Source organism: Anomaloglossus baeobatrachus, chromosome 8 (assembly GCF_048569485.1).
Source record: "Anomaloglossus baeobatrachus isolate aAnoBae1 chromosome 8, aAnoBae1.hap1, whole genome shotgun sequence".
In the NCBI taxonomy this organism is placed as follows: Eukaryota; Metazoa; Chordata; class Amphibia; order Anura; family Aromobatidae; genus Anomaloglossus; species Anomaloglossus baeobatrachus.
Genome location: NC_134360.1, coordinates 47,887,478 through 47,913,295, shown reverse-complemented (window position 1 = coordinate 47,913,295; position 25,818 = coordinate 47,887,478). Strand labels below are relative to the sequence as shown.

Sequence of the window (25,818 nt, the reverse complement as noted above, 5' to 3'; positions counted from 1 at the left end):
CCACATACTCTGAAGTACGTTCACGCTGGTGAAGTCTCATGTTCTGCCTTCATCTACTGCAGCCCCTAAAAGTCCAAAGAACAAGTAGCAAATGTCTCTCCTCCAACCGTTCCGTGTACAGAGGACAAAAACTTTCCCACATTGTCACAGCATCGGCCATCCATATTTTTATCTTAAAGTGCACCTGTCCTTTCACACAATCTGAGGAAAACATGATCTTCCTGTCCACAATCCCCAGAACATGACCGCTTTAGGTGCAGATACCACCATAATATGGCGAAGAACTGTCTTATTCTGTATCTTGCCATCCTCTCTTTTTCAATGGGCAATTCCTCTTTAGCATTCTTACAGCACTATATGTGCTGGAACTTCCTTTCCTTGTTTTCTCTGCAGACTTCCTGTTGCCTCTATGCAGTGACAGACAGGAGAGCAAATTTATTATAGAAATACCCACACCCAACTTACTGTAATCGATCTCTGCATATCTGCTGGTATATAGTAATGACACTTGACAACAGGCAGTGGACAAACGGGAGACACTTGCAGCCAGCGCTTTGCAGTACTTTGAGATCAAGGTGTATTAAAGTACGGGAGCAATTAGAAAGTTGCCCACGTTCTACGCTTCCTTCAGTCTGCGGCACTGACATCTACGGGTCTGTGTCAGATGCAGAGGTAGTCTGTTGTATAGCAGGTAGCACCTCCTCTTCAATAAATGATGGTCATCACCCTGACAGGTAGTTCCGAGGTTTCTACACACCCTAAGCACTTGGCGCAGCCATATAAAATTATTCTTGCGTCCCTTGAGAGAAAAAGCTATTCCAGAGATTCTCCTATTGCAAGCGGCGGAAAAATGATAATTGAATATTTTATTCCAAGAATTAAACAAAATGTTTACAAATAAGGAGCAAATTTGCAGTTTTATAAAAGGAAACGACTGTGGATACATCGGGGTAAGGCTTGAAAACATCAGCGTCAATTACAGGTTGGTCTACAGCCAGAGTCTGCGGTTTTGACTTTTGTGATCTCTTATTAAAAGGAACCTGACCAGACAAAAAAAATACGCCATTAACCTTCAGTTAATAGCATTCTGAACCTGCTCTGTGCTGCACTGGCAGCCCCGTTGCTGGGAAGAAATTGACTTTATTCCTCCTGGCAGCCTCAGGCTTTCAGTCACAGGGAAGCCCCGTCACTAACTGACAGCCAGCCCTAATGCTGAGCCAGCTGTCCGTGATGTGTGAGGTTACAGCCACCGCTCACTATGTACAGAGTGGCAATGGAAGCCCCCCCCTATGACTGAAAGCCTGAGGCTGCCGGGGGAATGAAGTTAATTTCCTCCAGGCAGCTGGTATGGTATCAGGATGCTATTACCCTGCAGATCAACCCCATATCTCAGGTTAACAGTGTTTTTTTAACCTGTCAGCTTCCCTTTACAGAAGCTGTCCATCCCCCTTTTTTTTTTTTTTTTTTAAACCAAGGGCTCTAGTTTGCTCTAAACATAATAAGCAAGTACTCGCCCCAACTGTCCGGGCTACCCCTCTATAGCATTACCCAGGTATCTTTTCTTCTACCAACACTGTCAGCCTGTGCCTATTAGCGTGGCAGCAGCACAGGACCGGTAGGTGCTTTTCATTATTTTTATAGCACTTAGGCTCTTGGTATATAATAATAATAAAAAAGGCGGACAACCCTTTGATTATCTCTTATAATACACAAGCTGCACTAATAACACCGGAATCACCATGTATATAACTATTATTTACAGACATTTATACATATAGCGCTAGTGAGGAATTCACCGCTGCTTGGGATTCAGCGGGAGATTGGTCCACAGTATTAATGAACCAGACAAAGCATTTCTTAGCATCGATTGTGTATTATAAAAGGCAAAAAAAAAAAAAATACAAAACCCCCTAGAGCAGCGGCAGAAGACCGCCATTATCTATCAGACCTTGGGGCCATCAATTAGTAAAATGATCAAATCAGTAGGAATTAGGATGTGTTAGTGTGCCCCACCTTCTCCAGCCTGGACAGGGGACACTTTAAACCACTTGTCACACCACATAAAACCGCCTGGCACATGAGTACGGGTACTGGTGTCTGATACAATATGGAAGCCAACCGGTGTTGAAAATTAATCCGTTATATATTCTTCTTTAAAAGACTTGGATTCAGGTGTAATCAAAAATGCTCCAAAGTCAGATGTTGGTGAATGGGGGGGGGGGGGGAATCTGCACTTCCACTTTGGCCGTGAAGGAGTTAATAAGAGCTTTGGGCAAATTGTCGTTCTGAGATATCTCCTGATAAAGCAGGAAGTCTGAATTCATGATCCGGCTGGACAGAGGGGGTCACTGCTCGTTCTGGTGTCCGTCTGTCACAGCAGACACGGCCCCTTGTCCCTTGTTTACATCGCTGATCAGCGCCCATTGACCGTCCACCGACTCCTTCCACAGGGTCACCTGGAAATAGGACGAGTGAAAGGGTTAATAGATACCAAATTCATGCACTGACCCTCATGGCTCTTCCGTCATGCACCATACCTTGTTATCTCCTCCAGACACGGCTAGGATGTTGGCGGTGATGGACCAGCTCACGTGCCAGACGACATCGTTAAATTTGTGCAGCAGTTTCGGGGTCCAGCTGTTACTGGTCGGGTCGTCACTAGTCCAAATGTAAACTCTGCCATCCTGCAAAAAAAAGAGGAGACACTCAGAACATGGCACGCGCACCTCTCTGCCATTACACCACCAACCTGCCTCGGGGTTACCTGAGAACAGCTGGCGATGGTGCTGGTAGGGAGCCCAATGGAAGGTGCCCAGGCCACATCCCGCACCCAGTCACTGTGCGCCTCCAGCTTCTGATCCTCCTTCCACTGACCGTCCTCCTCCCTGCGGATACAAGCAGAAGCTCAGCTGTTATCACCTGTATATGATCGGGTTTTATAACTGGTATCCTCACAAGTAGCAGAAATTCAGCAACATTTCCTAAAGAATCTGCACCAAAAATGTTACCTAAGTTTTACTTTAATAATTTAACCCAAACACTAGTCTTCCCTTTCCTGACGCTTCGTTTCCTGACCTTTTACCAATCTTGTCCATGTGATGGCTGCTGCAATGACAACATTATTGCATGAGTTTGTGTTAGGCTGGAGTCACACTGGCGTATTCAGATGTGATATGCTAATGACCCTCGTCTCCTGATTTGCTACGAGTGTAAACCGAGTGTCATGTAAATGTGATCGGATCTTGCATTCAGATCACAGCTGCGGAGGAAAGGTAGATATTAATCTCTATCTCCTCCATTGTCAGCCCGTGAGTATATCACACCGCACTTGGATGTCATCCGAATGCAGTGCGATGTTTCACTCGCACCCATAGACTTGTATGGTTACGAGTGATGACTCGCTGACAATCGTAGCATGCCGTCATTTTTTCCTCTGTCCGAATAGCACTGAGGAAAAGCTCACAGAGGTGAGCTGCAGCATTGTCTTACATAGAGCAGAGTTCAATGCCAGATTTTCTCACATTGCACTCGTGCGAGTCATACGCAAGTGTAACTCTGCCCTGATACAGAGGCCAGCAATGAACCTGGAAGTCATGAAGACACCAGAGGAGGCGAGGACAGCATTTCATTTTTTACTTTTCCTAATGTACAGCAGCAATTCTGGAACAACTGGGGATTGTTTTGGAAACTGACATTCCTACTGAAGTCAGTGGGGACAATCTGTGATCTAAATTGACTAATTAAAAGGTCAGTGTGCATGTGGTCTATTTCCCCGAAGGGTCTTGATGAGATCTGTCATCAAGTGTGCTACGTAAAGCAGCTTTGGACTGCAGACTTCTACCAGCACATCCGAGGCAAAATCTTCTGCAGTGTGTAAACATGGCCTAAGGGTGCGTGCCCACGATCAGTGTTTGCAGCGTTTTGAACGCAGCGTGTTTCAGCTGCGTCCAAAACGCAGCGCTGTACAGTACAAGCATAGTGGACAGGATTTCTTGAAATCCCGTGCCCACTGTGCTTTTTTTCCACAGCAGTTTCCAGACCGCAGCATATCAATTGTTTGTTGCAGATTTGCATGCGTCCTCGGTAGAGAGAACACAGTGAGGAGACCGCAGCGCACTGAACCCTGATCGTGAGTACAAGCAGCTGCGGTCTCCTGCAGAGGAGACGCGCAGACCCGCAAGTCAGGACTCGCTGCGTCCAGAACGCAGTGAGTCCTGATCGTGGGCACAAACCCTAAAGGCCGCTTTACACACTACGATATCGGTACAGATATCGCCAGCGTGCGTACCTGCCCCCATCGGTTGTGCGGCACGGGCAAATCTCTGCCCGTGTCACACAACATCGCCCGGACCCGTCACACGGACTTACCTTCCCTGCGACGTCGCTGTGACCGGCGAACCGCCTCCTTTCTAAGGGGGCGGTTCGTTCAGCGTCACAGCAACGTCACAGCAGCGTCACTGAACCGCCGCCCAATAGAAGCGGAGGGGCGGAGATGAGCGGGATGAACATCCCGCCCACCTCCTTCCTTCCGCATTGCGGCCGGGAGGCAGGTAAGGAGAGGTTCCTCGTTCCTGCGGTGTCACACGGAGCGATGTGTCCTGCCGCAGGAACGAGGAACAACTTCGTTACCGCTGCAGTAACGATATTTGAGAATGGACCCCCATGTCGCCGATGAGCGATTTTGCACGTTTTTGCGACGATGCAAAATCGCTCATAGGTGTCGCACGCAACGGCATCGCTAATGCGGCCGGATGTGCGTCACAAATTCCGTGACCCCAACGAGATCGCTGTAGCGATCTCGTAGCGTGTAAAGCCCGCTTAAGAGTCTGATTCTTACATATTACATTCTGGTCGAGACCTGTCTCTGTTCTACTGGAAATCCATCTGGAAAGATGTCATCTCCAATATAATTACATGCTGTATTGACTGTGGGTGAGCATCCATCGTCTCAGACTTAATCAGTCCTGAGGACTGGGGTCCCAGCATGCACAGGCAAGATGCAAGCTAGGACCAAAGGAGCTTGACTGCACCTCGTCTAGTAGGGAGCAGGTGACCCAATGCTACAGGAGACCTGCATCATATCCAGCATATAAGGATTTCATTGTGTTTCACAAGTCACAGAAATATCATAAAACCACTGCAACTTGTGAAAAAAAACACAACTTGTAACTTCCTGGTACTACGAATATGCAAGTGGCTTGTGACTACCTATAAGTTGCCACTTACCTCCAGATTTTAACCAGGTTGTCGCATCCCCCGGAGACAAATCTCTTGATGTAATTTGGCCTCTGTCCAGAAGGCTGATCCACTAAACTGCCCGGGACGACAGAGGGAGCCCAGCTGACTGCGTTACAGCCGATCTAAATGTGACAGGTACAGAAAGGTCTACACTTAGCCATAGCTAAAGATGGCGCACAGCACAGTAGAATATACTAGAGATGTCAATTTTTTCTTAAAAGGGAACAACCACCACCACTTTTTTTTAACATATAAGCTGCTGTCACTACCACCAGGCTCTTATATATAGCATTCTAAAATACTGTATATACAGTGCCTACAAGTAGTATTCAACCCCCTGCAGATTTAGCAGGTTTACACATTCGGAATTAACTTGGCATTGTGACATTTGGACTGTAGATCAGCCCGGAAGTGTGAAATGCACTGCAGCAAAAAAAGTTATTTAATTATTTTTATTTTTTAAATTATGAAAAAAGAGAATTTTGTTTACTTACCGTAAATTCTTTTTCTTATAGTTCCATATTGAGAGACCCAGACCATGGGTGTATAGCTTCTGCCTCCGGAGGACACACAAAGTACTACACTAAAAAGTGTAGCTCCTCCCTCTGAGCTTATACACCCCCTGGAGAACCAGATCTAGCCAGTTTAGTGCAAAAGCTGAAGGAGAATAGCCACCCACAAGTAAAAACAGAGCAAGAGCCGGAACAACCGGAGACTCTGTCCACGACAACAGCCGGTGATAACACGCAGAACAAGAAACTGCCAACAGGCAACAGGGAGGGTGCTGGGTCTCCCAATACAGAACTATAAGAAAAAGAATTTACGGTAAGTAAACAAAATTCTCTTTTTCTTTATCGTTCCTTTGGGAGACCCAGACCATGGGACGTTCCAAAGCTGTCCCTGGGTGGGAATAAACAGAAAAAACTAAGAAGTAGGCGGAGCCTAACTTCACAAGTGGACGACAGCCGCCTGAAGGATGCGTCTGCCCAAGCTCGCATCTGCCGAAGCATGAGCATGCACTTGGTAGTGCTTTGAAAAGGTATTCAGGCTAGTCCACGTGGCAGCCTGACAGACTTGTTGAGCCGTAGCCTGGTGCCTGAAAGCCCAAGAGGCACCGACAGCTCTGGTCGAGTGTGCCTTGATCCCCGGCGGGGGAGGCACCTGAGAACACTGGTAGGCATCCGAAATGGTCGACCTAATCCAACGGGCTAAGGTCGGCTTAGAAGCAGAGAGGCCCTTGCGCCGCCCTGTGGTTAGCACAAAAAGAGAGGTGCACCGCCTCAGAGCAGCGGTGCGAGACACATAGATCCGGAGCGCCCGCAACAGATCCAGAGTATGCAACGCTTTTTCAAAGCGATGAACAGGAGCCGGACAAAAGGAAGGCAGGGTAATGTCCTGGTTAAGGTGGAAAGGAGAAACCACCTTATGGAGAAAGTCCGGAGTCGGACGGAGAACCACCTTGTCTTGATGAAAAAACAAAAAAGGTGACTCCGAAGAGAGCGCAGCCAAATCAGAGACTCTCCTGAGGGAAGTTATGGCCACTAGAAAGGCCACTTTCTGTGAAAGACGAAACAAAGAAACCTCCCTAAGAGGCTCAAAGGAGGGTTTCTGCAAGGCCGTGAGGACCAAATTGAGGTCCCAGGGATCCAAGGGCCGCCGGTAAGGCGGAATGATGTGAGACGCGCCCTGCATGAAGGTGCGGACCTGAGCCAACCGGGCGATACGCCGCTGGAACAACACTGACAGAGCCGAGACCTGACCCTTGAGAGAATTGAGGGATAGTCCTAGCTGCAGACCGGACTGTAGAAAGGACAGAAGGGTCGGCAAGGAAAAAGACCAAGGGGCATGGCCGGAAGAGCGACACCAGGACAGGAAAATTTTCCAAGTCCTGTGATAGATTTTGGCCGAGGAAGACTTCCGGGCCCGAGTCATAATGGAAATGACTTCAGGAGGAATACCAGAAGCCGTCAAGATCCAGGACTCAAGAGCCACGCCGTCAATCTGAGAGCTGCAGAATTCTGGCGGAAAAACGGACCTTGTGAGAGAAGGTCTGGACGGTCCGGAAGATGCCATGGCACCTCTACGGACAGATGGAGCAGGTCTGGGTACCAAGCTCGCCTGGGCCAGTCCGGAGCAATGAGGATGACCCGACGGCCCTCCATTCTGATCTTGCGCAGAACTCTGGGCAAGAGAGCTAGAGGGGGAAACACGTAGGACAGACGAAACTGGGACCAGTCTTGAACCAGAGCGTCCGCTGCGAAGGCCTGAAGATCGTGGGAGCGAGCCACGTAAATCGGAACCTTGTTGTTGTGACGGGATGCCATTAGGTCCACGTCCGGAGTGCCCCACTTGCGGCAGATTGACTGAAACACTGCCGGATGCAGGGACCACTCGCCACTGACCACGGTTTGACGGATGAGATAATCTGCTTCCCAGTTTTCCACGTCTGGGATGTGGACTGCGGATATGGTGGACTTGGAGTCCTCCGTCCATTGAAGGATACGTTGTACCTCCAACATTGTCAGGCGGCTGCGTGTCCCGCCTTGGTGATTGATGTAGGCAACCGCTGTCGCGTTGTCTGACTGGACTCAGATGTGCTTGCCCGCCAACAGGTGGTGAAAGGCTAGGAGAGCTAGAAGCACAGCTCTGGTTTCCAGCACATTGATCGAGAGGGCTGATTCGGACGGAGTCCAAGTGCCCTGCGCTCTGTGGTGGAGACATACCGCTCCCCAGCCGGATAGACTGGCATCCGTGGTGAGGACCACCCAGGACGGAGCCAGGAAGGAGCGTCTCTGAGACAGAGAGAGGGGCCGAAGCCACCACTGAAGAGAGCTCCTGGTCTGTGGCGACAGAGCCACTAGCCTGTGCAAGGAGGAAGGCCGCTTGTCCCAACAGCGGAGAATGTCCAGCTGCAGAGGACGCAGATGGAACTGGGCAAAGGGAACAGCCTCCATTGACGCCACCATCTGACCCAGCACCTGCATCAGGTGCCTGGTGGAATAACGGCGGGGCCTCAGCAGAGAGCACACCGCCAGTTGGAGGGACTGCTGTTTGATCAAGGGCAGCTTCACAAGTGCCGGCAGAGTCTCGAACTGCATCCCCAGGTACGTGAGACTCTGGGTCGGAGTCAGAGTGGATTTGGGCAGATTGACAAGCCACCCGAATTGGGCTAGAGTGGCGAGAGTGAGCGAGACACTCCGCTGACAGTCTGCGCTGGATGAAGCCTTGACTAGAAGGTCGTCCAGGTAAGGAATCACTGCCAACCCCTGGAGGTGCAGAACCGCAATCACTGCAGCCATGACCTTGGTGAATACCCGAGGGGCTGTAGCCAACACGAAGGGGAGAGCCACAAATTGGAAATGTTCCTCTCCGATTGCAAAACGTAGCCAACGCTGGTGAGAAACTGCAATTGGCACATGCAGATAGGCATCTCTGATGTCGATGGACGCCAGGAAATCCCCTTGGGTCATTGAGGCAATGACTGACCTCAGAGATTCCATGCGGAAATGCCGCACCTGAACATGCTTGTTGAGAAGCTTGAGATCCAGGAGGGGCCGGAAGGAACCGTCCTTTTTGGGGACTAGGAAGAGATTTGAGTAGAAACCTCTGAATCGTTCCCGGGCGGGAACCGGTACAATTACTCCGTTGGCCTGCAAGGATGCCACGGCCTGAGAGAAGGCGGCGGCCTTGGAACAGGGGGGAGTTGACAGAAAAAATCTGTTTGGCGGGCTGGAAGAGAATTCTATCCTGTAGCCGTGGGAGATGACATCCCGCACCCACTGATCGGAGACGTGTTGAAACCACGCGTCGCCAAAGTGGGAGAGCCTGCCACCGACTAAGGACGTTGCTGGCGCGGACAGATAGTCAAGAGGAGGCTGCCTTAGTGGCAGCAGCTCCTGCGGTCTTCTGTGGACGCGCCTTTGTGCGCCAGTTGGATTTTTGGTCCTTGGCTGAGTTAGTGGACGAGGCCGAGGGCTTAGAGGACGACCAGTTGGAGGAACGAAAGGAACGAAACCTCGACTGGTTCCTACCCTGGACAGGTTTCCTGGTTTTGGTTTGTGGCATGGAAGTACTCTTCTCGCCAGTAGCTTCCTTAATAATTTCATCCAGTTGTTCACTGAATAGCCTGGACCCAGCAAAAGGGAGCCCAGCAAGGTACTTCTTTGAAGAAGCATCTGCCTTCCACTCTCGAAGCCACAAGATCCTGCGGATAGCGAGGGAATTAGCCGAAGCCACCGCAGTGCGGTGAGAAGCCTCCAGCATGGCAGACATGGCATAGAATGAAAAAGCTGAAGCTTGGGAAGTTAAGGCAACCATTTCGGGCATAGATTCCCTGGCGAGGGAATGCATCTCCTCCAGAGAAGCAGAGATAGCTTTGAGAGCCCACACTGCTGCAAAAGATGGGGAGAACGAGGCACCTGCCGCCTCATATACAGATTTGGCCAGAAGGTCAACCTGGCGGTCAGTGGAATCCTTAAGAGAGGTGCCATCAGCCACTGATACAACTGTCCGGGCTGAGTATCTAGACACCGGGGGGGGTCTACCTTTGGTGAATGAGCCCACTCCTTGACCACCTCAGGTGGAAAGGGAAAACGGTCATCAGAACCGCGCTTTGGGAAGCGTTTGTCAGGACAGGCTCTGGGCTTTGACACAGTGGCCTGAAAACTGGAGTGGTTAAAGAACACACTCTTTGTCCTCTTAGGCAAGGTAAACTGGTGCTTTTCTGCCAGAGAGGGTTGCTCCTCTGATACTGGCGGATTGAGATCCAGTACAGAATTAATGGACGCAATCAAATCACTAACATCTGCGTCACTTTCGGACAGATCAATGGGGCACATGGAGGTAGCCTCCGAGCCCCCTGTAAAGGCATCCTCCTCGTCCCGCGAGTCAGCTTCTGAAACAGAGCCGCGGGACGAGGAAGGGGAGGGAGCCCTGCGTCTCCTTTTAGGAGGACGGGGTCTGGGACCAGATGAAGAATCCTCTGTGAGCTCCGCTGAAAGAGCCCTAGCAGCAGAGGCACCCTGTGAAGGGGGCTGATGCATGTTCAGCAAAGTCCGGGACAGCTGTCCCATGGAGTCGGCAAAAGACTGGGAGATTGACCTAGAGAAGGATTCTACCCAAGCCGGGGGGGTTCAGCCACAGGAGCCGGAGCAGCCGGAGAGACCACTGTGGGTGCGATTCCAGGCTGAGGCATTGTCAGGTTAGAGCAGGCATCACAATGTGGATATGTGCTCGGTTCATGCAGCACGAGCTTACATGCAGTGCATACTGAATACAGCTTTGGAGCCTTGCTCCTCGTGTGAGACATGCTGCTGAAGTGGGGGCTCTGCCAGAGTGACCCCCAGAGAGTATATACAGAGGCCCACAACCAGAGGTTGTGGCTTACCAGACCGCTGGAGCGGTGTTGTGTGCCCTCCAGATCCCGAAGCCCGGACCCCCAAGCACCTCAGCAGGGATGCTGCAGCCAGTGCTGATCGCAGAGAAAACGCTGATAAAATGGCGCCGGAGCGAGGAGAGGGGGCGGGGCCAACCCTGAGAGTGGGATCTGGAGGGCCAAAGAGACTTACAGGGGAGGAGACATGTACCAGTAAGGAGTGTCCCTCCCCTGTGCAGAACGGCCGCTGGGCGGAGCCGCACTGTCCCTCTGCATGAATGACATGCGAGGGCAGTGAAACCGAAAGTAGGCCTCCGGCGAAGCCGGGGCGGTGCGGCCGGCGGGCAGGCACCATCGGCGCGGTTCTCAGGCGACAGCCAGAGAACCGGCCGGAAATGTCAGAAAACTCACTCAGCCCACTCTCCCACCATAATAAAGTACAGGGACCCCCCAGAATATAAACGTCTCAGGTACTTAGCTTGCTGAGACGCAGGGTTCCAAGTCCCTGGGGATGAGTGCTCCGTCCAGCAGGATCCTGAAGGGCTGCGGATGGAGACCGGTCTCCTGCAAAGCATGGAGAACCGTGCTGGCTCCCACTTCAAGCCAGAGCCCGAGGGATGGTGAAGGAGCGCGGCATGTAAGGCTCCAGCCTTGGAATCAACCTTAACAGCACCGCCGACACAGTGGGGTGAGAAGGGACATGCCGGGGGTCCAGACTTGGACCCGCTTTTCTTCAAACTCTTTCCAAAAATGAAAAATCAGATGAGAATGCATGTGTGGATGTATGCCTCCTGAACACAAAGCAATGAACTGGCTAGATCTGGTTCTCCAGGGGGTGTATAAGCTCAGAGGGAGGAGCTACACTTTTTAGTGTAGTACTTTGTGTGTCCTCCGGAGGCAGAAGCTATACACCCAATGTCTGGGTCTCCCATAGGAACGATAAAGAAAGTTTATTCAGAGGGTCATTTATCATTCAACCCCTCAATCCACCAGAATTCTGTTTGGTTCCCCTAAAGTATTAAGAAGTATTTCAGGCACAAAGAACAATGAGCTTCACGTGTTTGGATTAATTATCTCTTTTTCCAGCCTTTTCTGACTAATTAAGACCCTCCCCAAACTTGTGAACAGCACTCATACTTGGTCAACATGGGAAAGACAAAGGAGCATTCCAAGGCCATCAGAGACAAGATCGTGGAGGGTCACAAGGCTGGCAAGGGGTACAAAACCCTTTCCAGGGAGTTGGCCCTACCTGTCTCCACTGTTGGGAGCATCATCCGGAAGTGGAAGGCTTATGGAACTACTGTTAGCCTTCCACGGCCTGGACAGCCTTTGAAAGTTTCCACCCGTGCCGAGGCCAGGCTTGCCCGAAGAGTCAAGGCTAACCAAAAGGACAACAAGGAAGGAGCTCTGGGAAGATCTCATGGCAGTGGGGACATTGGTTTCAGTCAATACCATAAGTAACGTACTCCACCGCAATGGTCTCCGTTCCAGACAAGCCCGTAAGGTACCTTTACTTTCAAAGCGTCATGTCAAGGCTCGTTTACAGTTTGCTCATGATCACTTGGAGGACTCTGAGACAGACTGGTTCAAGGTTCTCTGGTCTGATGAGACCAAGATCGAGATCTTTGGTGCCAACCACACACGTGACGTTTGGAGACTGGATGGCACTGCATACGACCCCAAGAATACCATCCCTACAGTCAAACATGGTGGTGGCAGCATCATGCTGTGGGGCCGTTTCTCAGCCAAGGGGCCTGGCCATCTGGTCCGCATCCATGGGAAGATAGATAGCACAGCCTACCTAGAGATTTTGGCCAAGAACCTCCGCTCCTCCATCAAGGATCTTAAGATGGGTCGTCATTTCATCCTCCAACAAGACAACGACCCAAAGCACACAGCCAAGAAAACCAAGCCCTGGTTCAAGAGGGAAAAAATCAAGGTGTTGCAGTGGCCTAGTCAGTCTCCTGACCTTAACCCAATTGAAAACTTGTGGAAGGAGCTCAAGATTAAAGTCCACATGAGACACCCAAAGAACCTAGATAACTTGGAGAAGATCTGCATGGAGGAGTGGGCCAAGATAACTCCAGAGACCTGTGCCGGCCTGATCAGGTCTTATAAGAAGGGAATTTTGTTACTTACCGTAAATTCCTTTTCTTCTAGCTCTTATTGGGAGACCCAGACGATTGGGGTATAGCTACTGCCCTCTGGAGGCCACACAAAGCACTACACTAAAAGTGCAAGGCCCCTCCCTCTCTGGCTATACCCCCCCGTGGTATCACGGGTACTCCAGTTTTAGTGCCAAAGCAAGAAGGAGGAAGCCAACAACTGGTTTAAACAAATTAACTCCGAGTAACATCGGAGAACTGAAAAACCGTTCAACATGAACAACATGTGTACCCGCAAACAGCAAAAAACAATCCCGAAGGACAACAGGGCGGGTGCTGGGTCTCCCAATAAGAGCTAGAAGAAAAGGAATTTACGGTAAGTAACAAAATTCCCTTCTTCTTCAGCGCTCTATTGGGAGACCCAGACGATTGGGACGTCCAAAAGCTGTCCCTGGGTGGGTAAAGAAATACCTCATGTTAGAGCTGCAAAACAGCCCCCCCCTACGGGGATGTCACTGCCGCCTGCAGGACTCTTCTACCTAAGCTGGCATCCGCCGAAGCATAGGTATGCACCTGATAATGCTTGGTGAACGTGTGCAGACTCGACCAGGTAGCCGCCTGACACACCTGTTGAGCCGAAGCCTGGTGCCGTAATGCCCAGGACGCACCTACGGCTCTGGTTGAGTGGGCTTTTAGCCCTGAAGGAACCGGAAGCCCAGCAGAACGGTAGGCCTCTATAATTGGTTCTTTGATCCATCGAGCCAAGGTGGCTTTAGAAGCCTGCAACCCCTTGCGCGGACCGGCGACAAGGACAAAAAGTGCATCGGAACGGCGCATGGGCGCCGTGCGGGAAATGTAGATCCTGAGTGCTCTCACCAGATCTAGCAAACGCAAGTCCCTTTCATACCGGTGAACCGGATGAGGATAAAAGGAAGGCAATGATATATCCTGATTAAGATGAAACGAGGATACGACCTTAGGGAGAAACTCCGGAATGGGGCGCAGCACAACCTTGTCCTGGTGGAACACCAAGAAGGGAGCCTTGGATGACAGAGCAGCCAGCTCAGACACTCGCCGAAGCGATGTGATCGCAACAAGAAACGCCACTTTCTGTGACAGGCGAGAAAGAGAAACTTCTTTGAGAGGCTCGAAGGGCGGCTTCTGGAGAGCCACTAGTACCCTGTTCAGATCCCATGGATCCAACGGCCGCTTGTACGGGGGCACAATATGACAGACCCCCTGCAGGAACGTGCGCACCTTAGGAAGACGTGCTAGACGCTTCTGAAAAAACACGGATAGTGCCGAGACTTGCCCTTTAAGGGAGCCGAGCGACAAGCCCTTTTCCAACCCTGATTGCAGGAAAGATAGAAAAGTGGGCAATGCAAATGGCCAGGGAGACACTCCCTGAGCAGAGCACCAGGTTAAGAAAATCTTCCACGTTCTGTGGTAGATCTTAGCAGAAGTTGACTTCCTAGCTTGTCTCATTGTGGCTACCACTCCCTGGGATAATCCTGTTGACGATAGGATCCAGGACTCAATGGCCACACAGTCAGGTTCAGGGCCGCAGAATTCTGATGGAAAAACGGCCCTTGAGACAGCAGGTCTGGACGGTCTGGAAGCGACCACGGTCGGCCGACCGTGAGATGCCACAGATCCGGATACCACGATCTCCTCGGCCAGTCTGGGGCGACGAGTATGATGCGGCTGCAATCGGATCTGATCTTGCGTAGTACTCTGGGCAAGAGTGCCAGAGGCGGGAATACATATGGGAGGCGGAAGTGCGACCAATCTTGCACCAAGGCGTCTGCCGCCAGCGCTCTTTGATCTCGCGACCGCGCCATGAATGCCGGGACCTTGTTGTTGTGCCGAGACGCCATTAGGTCGACGTCCGGCACTCCCCATCGGCGACAGATTTCCTGAAACACGTCCGGGTGAAGGGACCATTCCCCTGCGTCCATGCCCTGGCGACTGAGGAAGTCTGCTTCCCAGTTTTCTACGCCCGGGATGTGAACCGCGGATATGGTGGATGCTGTGTCCTCCACCCAATTCAGAATGCGCCGGACTTCCTGAAAGGCTTGCCGGCTGCGCGTCCCTCCTTGGTGGTTGATGTATGCCACCGCTGTGGAGTTGTCCGATTGGATTCGGATCTGCTTTCCTTCCAGCCACTGTTGGAAGGCCAGTAGGGCAAGATACACTGCCCTGATTTCCAGAACATTGATCTGAAGGGTGGACTCCTGCTGAGTCCACGTCCCCTGAGCCCTGTGGTGTAGAAACACTGCTCCCCACCCCGACAGGCTCGCATCTGTCGTGACTACTGCCCAGGATGGGGGCAGGAAGGATCTTCCCTGAGACAATGAGGTGGGAAGGAGCCACCATTGCAGAGAGTCCTTGGCCGTCTGGGAAAGAGAGACTTTCCTGTCTAGGGAAGTCGTCTTCCCGTCCCATTGGCGGAGAATGTCCCATTGAAGTGGACGCAGATGGAACTGCGCAAAGGGAACTGCTTCCATGGCTGCCACCATCTTCCCTAGGAAGTGCATGAGGCGCCGTAAGGGGTGCGACTGGCCCTGAAGGAGCGATTGCACCCCTGTCTGTAGGGACCGCTGCTTGTTTAGCGGAAGCTTCACTCTCGCTGCTCGAGTATGAAACTCCATGCCAAGATACGTTAGTGACTGTGTCGGTGACAGATTTGACTTTGGAAAGTTGATGATCCATCCAAAAGTCTGGAGAGTCTCCAGCGTAGCCTGTAGACTGAGTTGGCATGCCTCTTGAGAGGGTGCCTTGACAAGTAGATCGTCTAGGTAAGGGATCACCGAGTGTCCCTGAGAGTGCAAGACTGCTACCACCGCCGCCATGACCTTGGTGAAGACCCGTGGGGCTGTCGCCAGACCAAATGGCAGAGCTACGAACTGAAAATGGTCGTCTCCTATCACAAAACGTAGAAAACGTTGATGTTCTGTAGCAATTGGCACGTGGAGATAAGCATCCTTGATGTCTATTGAGGCAAGGAAGTCTCCTTGAGACATTGAGGCAATGACAGAACGGAGGGTTTCCATCCGGAACCTCCTGGCGTGCACGTTTGTTGAGCAGTTTTAGGTCCAGAACAGGACGGAATGAGCCGTCCTTTTTTGGCACCACAAAGAGATTGGAGTAAAACCCTCTCCCTTGTTCCTGAAACGGTACAGGAACCACTACTCCCTCCGCTCTTAGGGAGTCCACCGCCTGCCGCAGGACATCTACACGGTCTGGGTGTGGGGAGGTTCTGAAGAACCGAGCTGGAGGACGAGAACTGAACTCGATTCTGTACCCGCGCGACAAAATGTCCGTCACCCACCGGTCTTTGACCTGTGACATCCAAGTGTCGTAAAAGCGGGAGAGCCTGCCCCCGACCGGAGATGCGGAGGGAGGGGACTGGAAGTCATGAGGTAGCCGCTTTGGAAGCGGTTCCTCCATTTGCTTTCTTGGGGCGTGAATGAGCCCTCCAGGAATCTGAGTTTCTTTGCGTCCTCTGAGTCCCTTTGGACGAGGAGAATTGTGTTTTGCCCGAACCTCGAAAGGACTGAAACTTCTGCTGCCACTTTCTCTGCTGAGGTTTGCTTGATCTGGGCTGGGGTAAAGAGGAGTCTTTACCCTTGGACTGTTTAATGATGTCAGCCAATGGCTCGCCAAACAGTCTTTCTCTAGACAAAGGCAAGCTGGTTAAACATTTTTTGGAACCAGCATCTGCTTTCCAGTCCTTTAACCACAATGCCCTGCGCAAAACTACCGAATTGGCAGACGCCATTGAGGTGCGGCTGGTAGATTTTAGGACCGCATTGATAGCGTAAGACGCAAACGCGGACATCTGCGAGGTAAGGGACGCCACTTGCGGCACCGCTGGATGTAAGATAGCATCCACTTTCGCTAAACCAGCTGAAATAGCTTGTAGCGCCCATACGGCTGCGAATGCTGGAGCAAACGACGCGCCGATAGCTTCATAGACAGATTTTAACCAAAGGTCCATCTGTCTGTCATTGGCATCCTTAAGTGAAGCGCCATCCTCCACTGCAACTATGGATCTAGCTGCAAGTTTGGAAATCGGGGGATCCACCTTTGGACACTGGGTCCAGCGCTTGACCACCTCAGGGGGGAAAGGATAACGTGTATCCTTAGAACGTTTAGAGAAACGCTTTTCTGGATGAGCATCGTGTTTCTGGATTGATTCTCTGAAGTCAGAGTGATCCAACAGAGCACTTAATTTACGCTTGGGATAGAGGAAACGAAATTTCTCCTGCTCTGCCGCTGCCTCTTCTGCTGAAGGGGTTGGGGGAGAAATATCTAACAGCCTATTGATGGCTGAGATAAGATCGTTTACCATGGCGTCCCCATCCGGGGTATCCAGATTGAGAGGGGTTCCAGGATTAGACTCCTGATCACTCTCTTCAGACACATCACAGGGAGACTGATTGCGCTGAGACCCTGAGCAGTGTGATGACGTTGAGGGTCTTTCCCAGCGAGCCCGCTTGGGGTGGCTGGGGCAATCATCTGAGTCATCATACTCATCCTGAGAGGCCGGGGACCCCCTTGCAGTCTGGATTAAATCCAACTGCGGAGGGTTAGAGGACATAGACCTCGCCGTGTCCATAGACTGAGCCCCAGGCATGGATTGCAAAGTTTCCAGGATTTTTGCCATAGTCACAGACATATTAACCGCAAAAACTGCAAAGTCTGACCCTGACACCGGGGCAGGACTTACAGGCGTCTCAGCCTGGGTCACTATCTCTCCTGACTCCGGCTGGCGAAGCAGCACCGGATCTGAGCATTGCACACAATGGGGGTCTTTGTAACCTGCTGGTAGAGCAGTCCCACAAGCAGCACACACAGTGCACACAGCCCTAGCCTTGGCAGCTTTGCGTCTTGTGGATGACAAGCCGCTTACCGCCCGCTAAAGAGCGGGTGTGTGGTCTTCCAAAGCCCCTCAGTCTAGGTCTCCCAGAGCCTTGCGTCCTTCTTCCAGCCAGCCATGCATGTAATGGCTGCCGGCGTCCTGAGGGAAGAAGGGGGGCGGGCCCTGGGCGTTCCTGACCAAGAGCGGGAAGCCTGCTCCCTCTGTGCCTAGTGTGAGGGCTGGAGCATGTAAATCAGGCTCCAGCCCTCGTCGCTGCCGTGAAACAGCGTCTCTCCCCTACCCTGATTGACAGGGTGGGGGCGGGAACGATCGGAGCTGCCGGCGTCCTAGGCCCAAAAGCCGGGGACTAGAGTTATAAACGCCGCCGCCGTAAAAGCGCGGTCGGCGTATCCCCGGCGCACCACAAGTCACAGCAGCGCCGCCCGGTCCAGTGAGGGTCGGCGCTGCGTTCCCAGAACACAAAGTCCCCCAGATGACTGTAGGAACACCAGCTCAGTGTACGGTCCCCGGCGCACTACAACACCCAGCCAGCCCGGAGTGTGTCTGTGCCTGCCGGGGACACAGAGTACCTGTATGATGCAGGGCCCGGTCCCTGATGGTACTCCTGCTCCGTATCCATCAGGTTCTGATGGGTCTGTGGATGGAGCCCGGCGACAGAGCTTTGAGGCCGGCAGGATCCCACTTCCACAGAACCCCCAAGGGGATGTGGAAGGAAAAACAGCATGTCAGGCTCCAGCCCTGTACCAGCAATAGGTACCTCAACCTTACAACACCATCCAGGGGTGAGAAGGGAGCATGCTGGGAACACTATATGTGTCCTCTTTTCTTCCATCCGAACTAGTCAGCAGCTACTGCTGACTAAAATCTGTGGAGCTATGCATGGAATGTCTGACCTCCTTCGCACACAAAGCTAAAACTGGAGTACCCGTGATACCACGGGGGGGTATAGCCAGAGAGGGAGGGGCCTTGCACTTTTAGTGTAGTGCTTTGTGTGGCCTCCAGAGGGCAGTAGCTATACCCCAATCGTCTGGGTCTCCCAATAGAGCGCTGAAGAAAAGACGATTATTAGCTGTAATTGCAAACAAGGGTTATTCCACAAAATATTAAACCTAGGGGTTGAATAATAATTGACCCACACTTTTATGTTGAAAATTTATTAAAATTTAACTGAGCAACATAACTTGTTGGTTTGTAAGATTTATGCATCTGTTAATAAATCCTGCTCTTGTTTGAAGTTTGCAGGCTCTAACTTATTTGCATCTTATCAAACCTGCTAAATCTGCAGGGGGTTGAATACTACTTGTAGGCACTGTAAGAGCCCAGGCCGATGTGAGTACATAAAAAACACTTTATAATACTTACCTAATGGTCGCGCAGTTGACCATATAGGCATCTCCGTTTTCTGGTGCCGGCCCCACTTCTTTTGGCCATCTTTGTCCTCTTTCTTCTCTAGCCGCGGTGCATGACGTGTCCGATGTCATACACACTAGCCGGCATTCAGGTCCTGAGCAGGGCAGATCAAAGCATTGTAGTGCGCCTGCGCAGGACCGGTGAGTGTGTATGACGTAGACGTGTCATGCACACAGGCTTCAGAAAGAGGACGAAGATGACCGAAAGAGGCGACGTCGGCACCGGAGACACCCATATGGCCAATCGCGCGACCGTTAGGTAAGTATTATAAAGTGTTTTTTATGTTCTCACAGCCACCTGGGCTCTTATATACAGCATGTTAGAATGCTGTATATAAGAGCCCGGTGGTGGTGGCCGCAGCTTATACACCAAAAAAGTGGTGACAGGTTCCCTTTAAAGTGTTTGCATCGCTCCCTACTGGCGTTTCAGGAAATTATATGGTTTGTTAATCCATTCAATTACCGGCACTTACCGTGTGCGCGTTGCTGATCTTTTTGACGTCCCAGGGACCGTCTCCCGTGTAGGTGAGGAGGGAAATAGCACCATCTGAACTGCCGCAGGCCAACATCAGCCCAAAGTCATGAGGGGCCCAACACACAGAATTCACTGAATCAGATACAAAGCAGTATTACAAGGTGCAAGTGTCTTCTGATACCAGAACAATTCATGGGGGAGAGGAGGCAACAAGTACAGACTATCACAACTGCTGTACTATTAGCCCCCCTCATACTGCCAGGCGTAAATCACCTGAAGAGTCGTGGCCGGTGTACTCGTACGTCTTATCCCACGTCCCATTCTCTTCTTTCCATATAATGACCTTCCGATCGTAGGAGCAGGAAGCCAAGATGTTTCCGTACATGGGATGAGCCCAGGCCACCTGCCAGACAGGCCCCTCGTGTCTGCAATGCAAAACGAAAAGTTATGTGAGAACATCTCAAATGTGGATGAGATGGACAGAAAAAAACAAAGTTACAGACTATATAAAATATGTATAAAGTTTTCGAAAAGGCTTACAATTTTTAATTTAGGCAAAAAACAAACTTAATGGACTTACATTAAAATTTAATTCCATATCTTCAGTTATACAATAAGATCTGCTGATCACACCTATAATGTGTGCTATACCCTGTATTAAACTGACAGGCACTGTATTAGGTTACATTTCTGGCAGGGCCAAATAAACATTTAGTCATGGTTGATCTTTGTAAGGTCAGATGTCCCCTCCCTCTATCAAACCCCCTAGATACTGCAATTCCTATTGACAAAATCATCTAAGGTGTTAAACAACCGAGGTCAGAGAAAATTAAACCACCTCCGATCCCGGCCGTACAACCTTCACTGCAGCTCAGTGTCCAGCTCCATGAATGTGGGGGAAGGTATTAAAAGGATGCTCCTGTGACAAACTGACAGCACATCCACTGGAATACACTGAATCTGACCACTAAAACCAACGGTAATTTTGAGAACTGGGGTCATTTTCTCTACAGTCTGTCTTTTTGGATTGTCTAGGTTCATAGGGCTGAAGCATTGGCTCCTCGTCAGAAGTTCGCCTTATGACTAAAAGCGCTGGGTCAGTTACTTATAAGGTCGGGCTCACTCACCCCCGCAGATCAGCAATCAGGATCTGACCGCCATTCTTTACATCAAAGATCTTCACAGATCGGTCAGAGGAACAGGTGGCCAGACGTGTGCCGTAGTAATCCATCTGAGCGTCATGCTGTGAAGACAAAAGCAGAATGTTCTTGTAAATCACCTAAATACACACAGATCTCCTAACAAAAAACAACAGGCTCTGGGGCCGCTTTAAAGGACTAGACCGGCAGTACTGACGGCATTGTTAGGCTATGTGCGCACGCTGCGTTCTGGCTTGACAAATAAATGCAGCGTTTTGACAACTGTAAACACTGCGTTTGACAAAAAATATCATCAAAAACACATGCATTTTGGATGCATTTTTGACAGTGCGGTCCCACTCGGCTCTGCTACATCCCCATAGAGCATGGCTGGCTGCGAGACAGAGCCACGCGATGAGAATGAACTTGGATGAGCTTCACCCGACTTCATTTTCATCGCGTGGCTCTGTGTGCCACGGCCTGATTTGCAGTCACAAGTGAAGAACTCACCGGTGACCGCAAATCCCCCGAGTGATTGAAGTGAGCCGTGCGATCAGCAGTGTCGTCACTCAAATTACCCGTGGCCACAGCTGATGTCCTCCACCCGAGACTGCAAATCACCTGAGTGAGGGCACCGCTGATCACTTAATTCACTCGGCGACTTGCTGTCTCAGTTAGAGGATCTAGCGGTGGCCGCGGGTAACCTCAGTGATGTCATCGCTGATAGCGTGACTCACTTCAGTTGCTCCGTGGAGCTCACAGAGAGCGGTCGTGGTCTGTGGCAGCTCGCTGTCAGCTGCCTATGTAGCAGAGCTGGATGCGTTATGGGACCTCGTGTGGATTACGCCGGACCTGGAGGGTTATTTGGGGATTTTAATAAAGTGGTGAAAGAGGGTGTTGTTTTTTTTGTCCTTTATTCCAAACAAAGGATTTTTTGGGTGTATGTGTTTATTTTCTTTAACTTACAGATTAATCATGGGGGGTGTAGGACTTAGTGGCAGCTATGGGCTGCCATTAACTCCTTATTACCCCAATTGCCACCGCACCAGGGCAATTCGGGATGAGCTGGGTAGAGTCCTGGGACGGTCGCATCTAATGGATGTGGCAATTCCAGGCAGCTGCTGGCTGACATTTTTAAGCTGGGGGGCTCCCCATCCTGAGAATACCAACCTTCAACTGTGTGGCTTTTATTGGCTGGTATCAAAATTGAGGGGGACCGCATGTGTTTTTTTTTTTTTTATTTATTTTACTGCACAATATAGACCTACCCACCAGCGGCTGTGATTGATTGCAGTGAGACAGCTGTCACTCAGCATGGGGGCGCGTCTGAATACAACCAATCATAGGCGCCGGTGGGCGGGGAAAGCAGTGAATACGACATTGAATAACGAGCGACCGGCATTTTCAAAAGCTGGAGAAGCCGCCGGAGCTTTGTGACAGCCGTGCAGCGCGATCGGCGAGTATGAAAGAGAGGGAGAGATCGATTGACCGGGAGAGAGACTGACTGACCAAGTGAGAGAACGAACGACCAACCAACCGACAGAGAGAGACCGAAAGACCTGCGTTTTGTCAAAAAAGCATGCAGAACGCAACAAAAATGCAGTGCAAGCGCACAGCTAAACAGTTTGTTTGCGTTTTGACACACTTCATTGATTTCAAGGGGTGGAAAATGCAACCAAAGCGCACAAAAGAAGTGACATGCTGCTTTTTTTAAACGCATCGATTTTGTGAAATATTTGGCATCCAAAATGCTGCGTTTAAAAAAAGCAACGTGCACATGAAATTTGCTGACTTCTCAGACTTTGCTGGGGAAGCACAATGCATGCATTTACGCTGCAGTTTAAAACGCATGAAAAATGCACACGTGTGCACATACCCTTAGATCTGCAGGTTCTGACCATGAAAGGCTAGAACACAGCATTGTATGCACTACAAACACCAGGAGGCAGCAATGAGCACGTCCACCTAGTGAGCTGAATGCTGGTGGTCGCACATGCTCTGTCACTCTCCCCAGGTCTCTGCATAGTGATCCTCTGTTCACTGCATGAAAGTCAATAGAAATAGCTTTCTGACCAATGTGCAGAGAAGTGGAGTCTTAGCAGCACACAGCAGTATAGCTGAGAAGACTCCTTCTACAGGGGAATTCAGAAATTACTCGATTGTCAGCTGCCAGAGGGAGAAGGAGAGTCATTCTGACCAGAGAAAACCACAGCAGGACCAAGGGAGACACAAAGGAGGAAAACCAGTGAGTGTACAGCAGCTATTGGAAGCATTTCACGACTCTTATCCATATTATATTGCGGTGTTTGCTCTGCCTGACGATCACTGCTCGTTTCCTGTACACAGAACCAGAGTAAATCTCTATAGAAAGGTAAAGGTCAGATAAGAAACCGGATCGTCAACTCACAATCATATCCTCGTGGGAGGTGTCCACTGTGTTGATTACAGAAACCTGAGAAAAAAAGAGAAGGGTTGGAGGTTAGATGCTGCGTCCGTATGTGCAGGTGACATGCCGACCGTTCATTACAACACACAGCCCTGTATTATCAGGGATCAGCCCTGCATCGATAATCACTATGACTTGAGACTCCGCTGTACTGTCTACTAAGAGCCTGAGGTGGTGCAATCAAGCTGTAACCTTGCCCCCCCCCAATACTTCATACTACAGTTTTGATCTAATAAAACGCAGCTATGACAACCCACCTACAGGATCAATGTAGTTACTGTCCAGGCACATTGCAACAGCTGTCCCCTGAAGTCCTATGTAAAGTGACCATAACTTACTAAGCAGTATGTAAAGTTGGCGTGACACCCGCCGTGCCGCGTAAAGGCAGCGCGCGTCACCCCAACGTGCCGCCTAAAGGCGAGACGACACCCGCAGGGCCGCCTAAAGGCGAGACGACACCCGCAGGGCCACGTAAAGGCGAGACGACACCCGCAGGGCCACGTAAAGGCGAGACGACACCCGCAGGGCCACGTAAAGGCGAGACGACACCCGCAGGGCCACGTAAAGGCGAGACGACACCCGCAGGGCCACGTAAAGGCGAGACGACACCCGCAGGGCCACGTAAAGGCGAGACGACACCCGCAGGGCCACGTAAAAGGCGAGACGACACCCGCAGGGCCACGTAAAGGCGAGACGACACCCGCAGGGCCACGTAAAGGCGAGACGACACCCGCAGGGCCACAAAAAGGCAGCGAACCACTCGCAGTGTCACATAAAAGGTGGCATGACACCCTCAGTGCCATGTAAAGGGGGCGCATCACCTGCAGTGCCACGTAATAGCAGGTTAGCACCTGCAGTCCCATGGAAAGGTGGTGTGACACCTGCAGTTCTTTTTAAAATGTATACCCAGAGGTCCTAATATATATATATATATATATATATATTTTATATATACACACACACACACAATTTATCACTAATTGGCTCAGATGCATTAGCTTATATAAAGTGTTGTCTGAAGTCCTATGTAAATATGACAGACCTTACCTGCAGTCCTAAGTAAATTTGTTGACTTGTGTGCAGTCAGTCCTACGTAACTACCCTGTGTCGTCCGCAGTCTTATGTACAGTTGTCATGTGTTGCATGCGGTCCTATTTAAATATGTTGTGTGGCCGCAGTCCTGTGTAAGAGCATTATTTAGCAGCGCTATATCTGTCCATAGTTACACAGCCCTGCCTTCCTCGGTTTAGGCCCTTCACCTCCCCTGAGCTGTCCCTCCCGCCCCCTGCAGCCGCCTGGGTATCCCCGGCCGGGGGTGACACGCACCATGGTGCCCGCTCTCCTCTGCGCCTCTTCGGTATCTGTCAGACGTGGCAGCTCCCGGCGCCTGCAGCTTTCCAGTACTTCCGGCGGTGCGAAGCGACTTCCGGTGGTGCACAACGACTTCCGGTCCGGTCAGATAAAACCTCCCGAGTACAGAGGTTCCGTATACAGCTGTGGGTGCGGGAGTCCTGTGTGCGCCCTATACTCGTCCCCACTGCTGTCACCTCAGGCCTCAAATCCCTCCGCTCCTCCCACTTCTAATCACCTAGAGCCATTAAAAGGATGTTATCATCATAAAGGGTTAAGATTGCAAAGCGCTTGAAAAAAAATAGCAAAGTAGTCATTGATTTATTAGTAAGTTTCCTGGTGATGTATATTTCTATGGTTTACTGCTCGTTGCCTAGGTTACCGGCCTCCTCTGCAGTCTGTGGTTAGTCACTTTTTCTGGAGAGCGCTGCTCTGAAGCTGCTGAATGCGTCCAGCCTCAGTGGCTTCGATGCTGCGGTCAGTTGGCCTCTATCGCAAGGACCGGTGAGTGCAGGTCAGGCCAGCGCTGCCGTTTGGTTGCCAGTCTGGGCTGTCAGTTGTCAGGAGGGCACTGGCACCGGCTTGCAGCGTTTTCTGAACTTCGTTTTTGTGATGTTCACCTGGCGATATAATTTTCGTTAAGGTTATTCCATGCATTGCCGTGGCTACAACAATATTAAATTTCTGTTCCTTTATGTTCACACAATAAATCACGTAAATCCGTTACTGACAAAAGTGATGGCGGGACACACACTGGTGGGGAGGGGTTTCCATGGACTCAGCACTTTTATGGCCGCGGTTTGGCAGTTATGGAAGTGACGTCACCAGATATGCAAACCCATCTCCAAAATGGTTGTTGGTTTCCATTTATGATGTGTGTACTAAATAGGCTTGTTCTTCTTCTAATAGGCTTCTGCGAACAACAGGCCCGGACGCCATTGTTACCCCTCCACCATGGCAACACATTGGCACCATTGAGCCGTGGTGATGGAGGCCGAATAGGTCCAACGTGTCACCTCAATTAAACAAGTTGATTGGCTGCTAGGATTAGATACACAGCTCAGCACACGGTATCACACATTATGAAATTAGATACACAGCTCAGCAGGCAGTATTACACATGGTAGGATTAGAAATATAGAACAGCAGTCAGTATCACATACAAGAGGATTAACTACACAGTTCAGGAGACAGTATCACACATGAAAGGATTAGATACACAACTCAGCACACAGTATAAAACATGATAGGATTAGATACACAGCTCAACAGACCGTATCACATAACAGAATTAGCTACAGAGGCTAAGCATACAGAATTACACATAACAGAATTATGTACGCATCTCAGCAGACAGTATCATACATGATAGGATTAGATACACAGCTCAGCAGACA

At 50.7% G+C, this 25,818-nt stretch overlaps 1 protein-coding gene across 1 annotated transcript; it reads right to left on the bottom strand.

Moving 5' to 3' along the window:
• Positions 1–851: 851 nt before the first annotated feature.
• SEC13 (SEC13 homolog, nuclear pore and COPII component) lies at positions 852–24,510 on the bottom strand. The gene is made up of 9 exons (XM_075321580.1): positions 24,398–24,510; positions 23,033–23,077; positions 20,614–20,729; positions 19,760–19,911; positions 19,485–19,618; positions 5,227–5,360; positions 2,765–2,885; positions 2,538–2,684; positions 852–2,456 (listed from the first exon to the last, which is right to left on the bottom strand). The coding sequence occupies exons 1-9, from the start codon at positions 24,398–24,400 to the stop codon at positions 2,346–2,348; spliced, it is 963 nt and encodes a 320-aa protein (XP_075177695.1). The 5' UTR covers positions 24,401–24,510; the 3' UTR covers positions 852–2,345.
• Between the last annotated feature and the right edge of the window lie 1,308 nt (positions 24,511–25,818).

What these genes read in the sequence shown, in the direction of transcription:
- SEC13 (XM_075321580.1), bottom strand. An exon ending in CCATCGCCAGCTGTTCTCAG is followed by an intron (nt 2,685 to 2,764) that starts GTAACCCCGAGG and finishes TTTTTTTTGCAG; the next exon opens with GATGGCAGAGTTTACATTTG. An exon ending in TGTCTGGAGGAGATAACAAG is followed by an intron (nt 2,457 to 2,537) that starts GTATGGTGCATG and finishes TCCTATTTCCAG; the next exon opens with GTGACCCTGTGGAAGGAGTC.